Source organism: Sceloporus occidentalis, unplaced genomic scaffold, assembly GCF_023333645.1.
Source record: "Sceloporus occidentalis isolate IW3139 unplaced genomic scaffold, rSceOcc1.0.p SCAF_14, whole genome shotgun sequence".
Classification (NCBI taxonomy): Eukaryota; Metazoa; Chordata; class Lepidosauria; order Squamata; family Phrynosomatidae; genus Sceloporus; species Sceloporus occidentalis.
Genome location: NW_028316994.1, coordinates 12,024,341 through 12,035,506, shown reverse-complemented (window position 1 = coordinate 12,035,506; position 11,166 = coordinate 12,024,341). Strand labels below are relative to the sequence as shown.

The 11,166-nt window shown below is 39.1% G+C and overlaps 1 protein-coding gene across 1 annotated transcript; it reads right to left on the bottom strand.

Annotated features, from left to right (window-relative positions):
• Positions 1–1,340: 1,340 nt before the first annotated feature.
• On the bottom strand, positions 1,341–8,863 carry LOC149303990 (vomeronasal type-2 receptor 26-like). Its single transcript, XM_089480519.1, has 4 exons — positions 8,828–8,863; positions 4,371–4,598; positions 2,541–2,667; positions 1,341–2,239 (listed from the first exon to the last, which is right to left on the bottom strand). The coding sequence occupies exons 1-4, from the start codon at positions 8,861–8,863 to the stop codon at positions 1,341–1,343; spliced, it is 1,290 nt and encodes a 429-aa protein (XP_089336645.1).
• Between the last annotated feature and the right edge of the window lie 2,303 nt (positions 8,864–11,166).

The following is an 11,166-nucleotide window of genomic DNA, read 5'->3' as shown; positions in this document are numbered from 1 at the left end:
AGCTTCTTCAGTCCTCTAGCATTCACTGGTCAGGGCACTTTTCAGCAGGCTGAAATGAAAAACAGGGTGTAAATGTCTATATGCTTTTGGCAAACTCAAATCTGCCTTTACATTATTCACTGGTCGCTTGATTTCAAAAAGCCCTAAAAATTTAGGTCTCAGCTTCTTAGTAGGGTGCCTTGTTTTCAAATGTTTGGTTGATAAGTATATCTTGCCACCCAGTTTTAAGTCCCACCCCAAATTTTGATGTCTATCAGCAAACTTTTTATAGTCTCTTTTTGGTCCCTGATGTGCGGCCAAGCATCCTTATTTACTTATTTATTTACGGTATTTATGCACTGCCCTTCAGCCCTACAGGCTATCACAGAGGTTTACAATTATTATTATTTTTAATTCAACTTAGAGATTCACTGGGTCACCGACACAGGATCGGATGAGTCAACTGACAGTGTGGGCAACAACTTAGGTTCATGGCCATAAACAATTTCAAATGGTGAATGCCCTATGCTCTTATGAACAGCTCCATTCAAAGCCAGTTCTGCATGCAGCAATAAATTAATAAGTCAAAAATACAAATTTAATGTTTGTAATGTTTTGGTTTTTTTTGAGGGGGTGGACTATCAGAACCTGCATGCTGTCAGAGTTCTTCATGGATTTTGTCAGATAGATTCGGAATGGTCTTGTGATGTTTTCTTTTCAAATGAGAAATTATGTTATATGCTTCTTTGCCTGGGCTGATGGGTAGGCTAATAGTTACTGTGGCTTATGGGGAATTAGATACCTAGTTGGCATAGGGGAAAATAGGATATGTGCAGCTGTTTAGGATAGTTTTGGGAAGGGTAGATTTGGAATGTGTAAGATGTGGGCTGCATCGGAATGGTGTCTGGTAGTGAGGAAAAGAGGGGTGGATGGTGGAAATGCCTGAGTCTGAAAGAGACAGAGTTGGTGAGAAGGTTGACAAGGGGGGGTTGGCTAGTAGGGGGGAAGAAGCAATGGGAATTGGAGGTGGGTGCTAGTTTTGGGGCCGAATGGAGTTCAGGTGGAGTTTGGATTTCTGGGTTTTTTATATATTGCTTGGCTGTTGGGGGGCAGTTCTGGTTTAAACGCCTACTGGTGAATTGCTGACTATGACCATTCAGTAAAGTTCTCTGTTGTTTCAATACACTGGACTCTTTGATGCACATTGGTTCTGAGTTTGGTCAAGTCTGAAAGATAGAGTCATGGAAGTTAAAGTGGTGTCATGCTGCTTTAATTCTGCAGTGGGCCTAAACCTCCAAAACAGGAATACAGCAATGTAAAGTGGGTCAAGGAATATTAAGAAATAAATGTGAAGATCATCCTCATTTTTTTCTTACTAGTTGCTCTCTGCTGTTTAGTTCAGGTCTCAGGATTATAAGGTAGGTTTTGGGGAAGAAGATGCAACCCAGTAAACCAAGACTGGAAGCCAAGATGGATAAGATCTCCACAGCCACCATGTATTTCCCTTTGGTACTTAGGTAGGAAGGGACAAAAGAGACCCAAACAGTACAAAACACCAACATGCTGAAGGTGATCAGCTTGGCTTCATTGAAACTATCGGGCAACTTCCTGGCAAAGAAAGCCACCGTGAAGCTGGTGATGGCCAGAAGACCCATGTAGCCCAGGACAATATAGAACATGACATCTGAGCCTTCATTGCATTGCACTATGATCTCACTAATCTGGGAGTGCATGTCAAGCTCTGGGAAGGGAGGACATGTTGTCAGCCATATAACACAGATCCCACTTTGAATTAGTGAACACAGAACAACAATAGATAGTCCCAGTCTATTTCCAACCCATTTCCTCATTCTGTTTCCTGGCTTGGTGGCCATGAAAGCCAAAACCACAGTAATGGTTTTGGCCAAGACAGATGAAACAGCAGTTGAGAAGATGATGCCAAACATGGTTTGTCGCAGGAGGCAGGACACTTTCCCAGGTCTTCCAATGAAAAGGAAGGAGGACAGAAGGCAAAGTAAAAGTGAGGCAAGCAAGACACATGTAATGTTCCAGTTGTTGGCTTTGACAAGAGGAGTATGTCGGTGGTGAATGAAAACCCAGGCCACTAGAATGGTGATGGTGGAAAACAAAGTGGTACAGCCAGCCAAAGTTGCTCCCAAGGGTTCACTGTATGATAGGTAGGTCACAGTTTTGGGAATACAGTGAGTCTGGTTTTTGTTCGGATGCTGCTCTTCCGGGCATTTCTCACATTGATCTGTATCTGAAATTCAGCAACAAAACCTCAGTGTTTCTACTATGTAACTTCTAGTTTTAACAGGCATCACATCACAGTCACTTGTGTTATGTAAGAAATATTTGATACTGCCCAATGAAAAGTACCCGGTGCCAAATATTCTCTGCAGTTTCCTCATAATATTAACAAAAGGGATGTATGAAAAATTTCACATGTCCATTCTAGCTTACAATCAATGAGCAGATTTTTCATGCTGAATGTCTTGGTCAGTAAGCCCACCATGAAAGAATCTGGACCACCCCTTCCCAAATAACTATTTTGTACTCACCAGCATAAGGTGAAATTCCCCCTTCAGGGCACTGAGCACATCCATAGCAACAAATTTGCTCCACTGGCTGGACAATCCTGGTGAAACCAGGGCTGCAGCTGTCAACACATGTGGCGCGAGGAACTGTCTGGTGAGAAACAACAAGAAGGAAATTGGAGGGGGAAATAGACAAGATTGTTACAGCTGTACTTCTTTAATTTTGAGTTTTGTGGCATAAGTCTATAGAACCAACTAAAAGTGGAATTAATTCTTCGATTAGAAAATTAAACTACACTAGAAGTGTAATGAGAAACTATATAGTGGTAATGGAGGTTGTAAATAGTATTTTGGGAGGCCAAAGACCTAATTATGCCAGGCCCTAAGGCATCACTATTTCATTAATCTAGGAACTTCAAACATACCAGAACAGGACTATAATCCAGTTCTTGCAAATCTCCATGGTCCTAGCCTTTGACTTCCACACACTGGCCTTCAAAATCCTGCATCTCTGCCCTATGGTCTTCTCAGCAGGCTGTATTATTATTATTATTATTATTATTATTATTATTATTATTACAATGATATGATAATAGCAATCCACTGGAACGAAAGAAAGAAAGAAAGAAAGAAAGAAAGAAAGAAAGAAAGAAAGAAAGAAGGAATAGAAATATGCGGGGGGAACTATATCCTACTTTGGTATATTAAGGAGGAGAGGTGGAGAGGAGCAGAATCATATCCATTCACACCACATGACTGCCTGAATATTGGAACTGCTTCAGGAGGAATGTATCACACATGCATCAACAGAGGAAAAACAGTGTGATTGGGAGGCAGTGATGGGTTTTGCCCATCAATGAGAAGGAGCACTCCAGCAATGGGGGGGAATAGAGACCAGCAAATGAAAAGACATAGCGTTGTATGATAAGGTACAGCCACAGATGCTACTATCCTTCTCTAAATCCACTTTTGAAGTGTCATGTGATAAAGTCTCAAAGAAAGAATGGGAAAGAAATGGGGAGGGGGAAACACTTATCCCTACTTAAGGACAGTAAGGACAAGGAAGGAAAGGAGGAGCAGAATCATGCCCTTTCACATCACATCACTGCCTGCATAGCGGAACTGCTTCAGGAGGAACTTATCACACGTTCATCAATGGTGGAAAAGCAGTGTGAATGGGAGGCATTGATGGATTAATTAATTATACACACACACACACACACACACACACCACTCTTCAGCTAAAAGGCTATCAGAGCAGCTTGCCTGAGAAGAAGCGCTCCAGCAATGGAGGGACTGCAGACTAACTACATGCCAAGCCATGAACCCTTCGAAAATGAAAGCAAACAAAGCCCATCTCATAGTTTGTTTGTTTTTCTGCAGTACTGAACAAAATATATATCTGTGGGAATTTGCAATAATAATAATAACAAGAATAATAATAATAATAATAATACATTTCCCACCTCTCCTTGAGGACCGAGGCAGGATTACATCCAATAAAATGAATACAGATACACATACAAATACAATTAAAATTTACAATCAATAAAATACTAACATATAACTATTGATACATCCTGGATTTTAGTTTTCCTCCTGATTGGACCCAAGAATTATGGAGGAAAGATATTGACCATTGGCACCCAGTGCAGCATGGAAAGTAATTTAAAGTATGTGTTTTCTAACAGGTGCTTGTGGTAGGTGCGTATATGGATCATATGCTTTAGTCCATGCATTGACTAGAAATCTCACAGGCCCAGTGTATGTATGCAAGATGAATAGTGCAATCTCATTCTCTAACCACAGGAACAAACTAGGTAACTGAAAGCGTTAACCCAAAATTATCTCTACCTGTTGAAACTTGTGATTCCACGAAATGGCACTTCCGTTAATGCTGAACCGCTTTCCATCAGGAGCTTTGGGATCCATCCTCCCAACTTGGACTTTCTGGAAGCTTTGGTTGGGGAACGTGATCAAGTTGATAATATCATATCCAAATTCCTGGTCTTCATACTCATTGAAAAGTATTTCTTCTCCAACACTATTGTTAAAGTGAATGTTCCTCAGGAAAGAGCAAAGCTTTATTGAAGAAAATAGATAACACTCAGTGTAATGGTAGGGAAAGTGTCAATGGTTATCTCTCTGTAATTTCCTGTCATCTCAGCTTTGTCAACTCATTCTTATCATTGATTTAACCACTCTACACAGAACCCATAATACTAAAAGTGTATTCACTGAATTTTGTAAACTGAACAAGGAATAGCTGCAAAACACAGAAACAGGCCTGGGATTAGGAGACACACCCGACAAAGCAGGGAGAGATCATTCTCTCTCTTGCTTTGGTGGAATCCCTCCGTATACATCAATAGTTACCTCCCCTCTCAAAGGAAAACGTAGCGCAACAATGATACAAGAAGGGAGCAATCTCTCCTTCTGTCCTTCAGTTCTCCCTACAGTGGAGTATTTTCTACTCTCATTGGTAGGAAGCCCATGAAAGACTCCCAGGCCCTCTCTTGGCACATTATCAATTTTTATCTAAAAACTCAGCTGAAAGTGCTTAATATTTCATAATTAAGAAGCTTCAGGGATGGATAACAAAATGGCAGTTCTATTCCTTAAGAAATGAAGAATAAAACAGAGGTGGGCAAGACTTTCAACATGACACAGCAAGCCTCTTTGTCAGCAAAATTCACCTGTAGACTAGCCAGGGGATACCAGCTGCTTGGCTACGTCAGTCAAAATTTAGATATACATCATGCTTACACATATTTATGACCTGTCTCATAGGGAACAGACATATATTAATAATATGATTAGTATGTACTTTATAGTAGTAAAGTCATTCACAATCAAAAGGTGAGCAGCACCTAGCTTTAGCCTTCTAAATGAAGCCTACATAAAGGCTCCAAGAAAGGATGCAGCTGCACTCCAGAAATAAAGCAATTGGATACCACTTGAACTGCCATGACTTATCCCACAGAATCCTGGGAATAGTAATTTGATAAGGCACCAGAGCATTCTGAAAGACCAGGCTGAATATCTCACCACACAACAAATCCCAGGATTCCATAGGATGTACCCATGACAGCTAAAGTGGTATCCAACCGCTTTATTTCTGCAGTGTATATTCACTGAAAGAGACAAAATCAGAGCTTTCTGAACGGAAAAGTTCCACAGGTCCTGTGCTATTAAATCCAACATGTGAGATTATGGGGTGGAACAGACAGGCAAAATAAAGCAACTTCCAGCCCCTTTGAAGCTGGGGCTTCAAAGTAATTATTTATTTATTATTTTATTAATATATTTCTATCCCACTTTCGACCATGAGATCTCAAGGCAATAAAAGCAATGTAGACAATTTAAAACAATTCCAAGTAAAAACAACAAAAAATTAATTAAATCAGATAAATGGATATTTAACAGATCACCAAGGGTTGGACATATTCCTTATTCCAGTTGAATAGAATATGATCCAGTCACATGCAATTCATAGGAATTCAGGCTTGTTGTACCTCCTCTCCCCCAGAAAAACTCATTTAACTCTGTAGAAAAAGATTCCGCAGTTTTTACTGGAGTATCCACTGAAATCTACAGAAATGCACATTATCATATGTGTGGCTGTCCATCTGCGTTGTATGCATTCAGATGGTCATGCATTTTCAACAGACGGAGGGTGAACTTGTGCGATGATAACCAAAGTTACATGGGAAAGTGAAGAATATTAACCGATAATGCAGATGTGCAAAAACTGCAGAAAAGGCACACTTTTTCAACAAAAAACCCACCCCTTTTTACTATTTTATTTACATACATGGTGTTTCCCACCAAAAAAATGGAACTTGACTTGGATGAAGGAAATTTGAAAGACTGGAGGAAGAACTATCCATAAATATGCAAGTGAAAATATATTCTTTGCACAAAATAACAAAGACCTGAAATGCCTGCTAATGAAAGTTAAGAAGAAAACTGCAAAAGCATAGCTAAGGCTAAACATTAATAAGATAAGAATGGTGACAAAAGATGATTTACAGAAATTCAGAGCTGATGATGAAGACACTGAAATTGTTTTGCTCTACCCTGATTTAGTCATCAATGAAAGTAGGGATTATAATTAAAAATGCAGAAGAAGACCAAGAAGTGGAAGGGTGGATATGAAGGAACTCAACAAGATCTTCAAATGCCAAGATATATTACTAAACACCAAAGTCAATCCACACCGTAATATCTCTGATCTCTGTGTATGGCTGTGGAATTTGGGAAACTGAAGAAACTCACTTCACAAAGTCAAAAATAATCATAATATGGGGTTTATACATGGTACAAGAGATACGTGGAGATGTGGCTTAAATTCCAATGTAATTCCAAATAGTGTGGAGCACGTATCACTGGCAGACTATGGTCCAAGCAGGAAGATCATCATCTCATTCTGTGGTTTGGACAATGGACCAACAACAGCACTTCTTCAAACCAAAAAATCCCATTAAGTGGGATCCTTATATTTGATGGGTAATGGGAAGGGGCATGACTTACCTGCCATGGCTGCACTTTCAAATATTTCTGTCTATTTCTGATCCCATTTCTTATTTGTTTGTCTCTCCATGAATATAAAGCATGTAGAGAATGTGCTACAACATAAACAGAATTGTAGATGCTGTAGCTCAGGCCAGATAGTCTTCTTTCAAACACAGTTCCAGGGAGGTGACTCAGGTTCTCCTTCCCAGTGCAGTTAACCAGGTTCACTTCATAAATGGCATTTGATGCTAATGAACAGAGAAAAGCAAATGACCAAAACAGCTGGATTAAATGTATTCTTGACTCATATGGATTTATGGCCTCAAGAAAATCCTGAAATCCTGGCACTGCGTTTGTGTGGTGTGAGAAAGACAAGCTGCCATTGAGGGATCTTACTGTGAGTTTATTCCAAGGGAAAAGAGTTGTGACATCCCACTGAGAAGTTATGACCCAAACCCTCTCCATGGGATGCATATCAATAAATTCAAATTTTACAAGAATTATTCGTAAGCCATCCATAGAGTGATAATTCCCATGGGCAATGAATACATTGAGTTTAGACAACCAGAGGATGGAACAAATCCTCTCGATGGCATCATGATGAACTATTGATCTGAAGCTTCCCACAGTTGGAATCACCTCAGTCATTGCCAGGCAAATATTGCTCTGTGAGAGCTTTGGTTTCAGGGTTCGAAGAAACGTTTCTCCATTGTCATCATCTGAAAGGAGAAGACCCACCCAGTTCCATCCAAAATGCTTCAGGAGCTGCACAATCCCTTCATATTGAAGCCTTTCATTCGGAATCATCCCAAAGAAGGAGGGGAAGTGAGTTTTATCTCTCAGGACAGGGTCATGAAGTGGGCCATAGGTGAGCTAATAAAATCATAAAACATGTATTAAAAGCCCTAAGAAATGCATCCAACTCATCTGTATCATCCAATAAATCACCAGAGAGGACTTTCCAATGAATAGAAAATGACGGAGAGGGTTCAACTTTATGATACAGCACATGATTCCTATGCAGAAATTCCCAGGTTGGTTCCTTGGCATTGTTGGTTAAGGGTTGAAAAGATACATCTCTGACCCCTTGAAAACCTGGTATTATTGATGGTAGAGCGAAGGTGAGGAATCTGTTGCTCTCAATGTCTCACCATTCAGACCCAGATAATATGATCAAAGGTTAGGGATGGTGGAAAATGTAATTGGACAATATCTAAAGGTTCCTCAACAATGGTTTAGCAAAATTGAGCCACACAAATTGGCAGTCTGACTTTATATAGGACAGCTGTCATTCTCAGTCATATTATAGCCAAAACCCATTTTGTGGGAGAGATTTCTGGCCTACAGAAGACTCTCAGGAGGGGCCTCTAACCAGATTGATACAGAAAAAGAAGATCTATTGTATTTGGTTTTGAAATATTGTGTAAACATTGACTAAAGATAGCTAATCCTTTCTCATTGTATTGCATTGATGGAAAGTACCATTTAACATAAGAGAACTTATCTCACTTAACAGAGGGAAGTCTACCAAACATTACTAAGGGAAGGCAAGTGACACATGTATTGGCTTGACTGTTGTCATTCTGTACTAGAGAGACCCATTGAATCAATAGGATGGACCAACAAGTTGACACTTCGTTCAGCTATTGATTCAATCAGTCCACTCTACTTGAAGAACAATTAAGAACTTGGTGGAACCAATACAATTCAAGGTATTATGTTTTAAGTGAGTAAACTTTGTTTCCTACAGGGTAACCCTGTGTATCTGGAAGAATAAAATAGAAGAAAAAACATACCTGTGGAATCTTGTATGTATTTAAGATGTTGGCCATTTGGATGGAGTTGTAGGAGGTGAGCCCACCAATGATGGCCATGAGCTTCTGCTCTCTCTTGCAGAGATAATTCAGAGGGTTGCCTTCTGAGGTGAAAAGCAGATCTAAAGTGGCCCAAGAGGCTCTCAGTGGATTAAAATCATTGTCATAAATCTGGGATCCCAGTGTGATGTTGGGTAACAGCCTGTCATTGTTGTTGATTTCATGAATGGCAAAAACAAAAGCAAGGACATACTGGTAGTTTTTTGGCATAAGACTGTAAAGAGAATTTCACATAGTCTTACAATCTCATATTAGAGCAACAAGCACACTTTATGCCAATGAGATTCATGCATGAACTTCCACAAGTAATAGTTATTGGCCCTTCGGCCAGGATTCCATGCACATGTTCTGGTTTTCTTTTTGATTTTGAGGGGTTAGGTTGAGGTTTAAACAATGGATGATAGATCTGCTCTAGCTTTTAATTTGAGCCTCAAATGAACTACCCAATGTGCTGATCCCTATTCCCAAAATTAATTCTGTATGTTAGACAGTTCCTCTTAAATTCAATATAAACCTGGAGGAGATGCACAGCCCTACTAGTGTCAGAACCCACCGCCTGCTCTCTTTGTGTGATAATTCCCAATAGCAAACCGTAATGTGACTGTATCCCAGCAAAGGTAAGTCCCTTTTTTTAGAGTGCAATGATCTCCATTTGGTAGCTGTGATCAGTTCTGGGTACTTCATTTTTAAAATGATATGAACATGTTGGAGCAAATTCAGAGAAAGGCAATGAAGGCGATAAGAGGAATGAGGATGATTACTCCAATGCAGTTTCTTGTGGATGGGGATCTATCTGCTTACCTTGCTATTGTGGTGGAGCTTGGATATGCCATAAAGTTTTGTAAAGGCAATTCAGCATACATCATAGATACAAATTGACCAATTATGACATCATATTTAGGATTAAAGATGTGAGGCAGAGTCTTTGTTTGCTGTTTGTATCCAGTGTTGTTCAAACTCATGCTGTCAAAGAAAGATAATGGAATGAAGAAAATGAGTACTGATAAGAAAAACATATTGTGCGCTTACAAAAGTTGAACTCATTGAAACACTTGCATTGTCGCACACATAGATGATAGCATAATTGTGTGACTATAAGCTGAATCTGTTTTGAAAGAAACCAGAGGAAATCACACCCCACAGATGACTGGGTAACCTTATCAAGAGCCAGATTCCAAACTGTGTTTTAGTCCTCCAGATGAAATATCAAAGCTTCTTGCAGAGGAATTTCATAAGAGTTTGCATAGAAGTAGGTCCCACTGAGTTGAAGGAGATTTATGCTCAGCTAAAATGAGATAGCATCCTGAATTGAGTCTTTATAGATACAGCATTGACATGGCACAAACTACTATGTTGTTTTTGTGATTAGTCCCATAAACAGCCTCAGATTCCTTTGGGACTTCCACAAGAAACAGACGCAAACCATAGTGCTCCAGTTAATTGAGGGGTGGAAAAGGTCTATCCTCAAAGGCTTTAGCCCTTGAACAATCGGAGGAGAGCCAAAGAAAACATGTGTACCTGATTTATTCTGACTGTATAGTATAGTGCTCTTCACTTGGGGTGATGGAAGATATGGGTTTTTTAAATTAAGTTCTTATTAAATGGTTATACTTCTAGAAAAAAAAACATAAGACAATACGTTACTATACATATATACAATAACATTCCGAAAACAAGATAAATAAAATATCTTTTGTCTCATCTATTATTTACTTCCTAGATGGTGTTTAATCCTTATATTTATTTTCACTAATCAAGTTTCTTATCTAATAAACTCAATCCAAAAAAGAGATTCAAACACAGCAGATTCCCAGCATTGGCTATACATATTTTCTACTACCACTTTTTGGGAAGGAGAGGAGTGTATTTTTATCTTTTATATATATTATAATTTCCCAACCAATTCGGCTTTAGAAGTTTCTTTCACCGAGTAATCTATTTCTATGAACAAGAAAAGAGAAAGAAGGAGGAAGAGGAGAGAATGAAAAAAGGAGCAGAGAAAAGAAATCTTTAAATATATATATCTTATGAAATTGGATACCACTTAACACAAATCAATCAATATATCTTTCTTCATTCTTAAGTTTTTTCTATATATATTTTTACACAATTCCTTTCTTTTTCAATTAAGTTTGCTTTTTCATCCGTATTCTCTCTCATACGAGCTGTCAGTACGTCCGTTTCCATTGCCTCATATAGTCTATCAAGCCATTCATCCCCTGTTGGTATAGCTGGCCTTTTCCATTTTCCAGCATAGATAA

What these genes read in the sequence shown, in the direction of transcription:
- LOC149303990 (XM_089480519.1), bottom strand. Translation starts at nt 8,863, where the DNA reads ATGGCCAACATCTTAAATACATACAAGATTCCACAG. An exon ending in ATACATACAAGATTCCACAG is followed by an intron (nt 4,599 to 8,827) that starts GTATGTTTTTTC and finishes TCTTCAATAAAG; the next exon opens with CTTTGCTCTTTCCTGAGGAA. An exon ending in GGAATCACAAGTTTCAACAG is followed by an intron (nt 2,668 to 4,370) that starts GTAGAGATAATT and finishes GTTTCTCACCAG; the next exon opens with ACAGTTCCTCGCGCCACATG.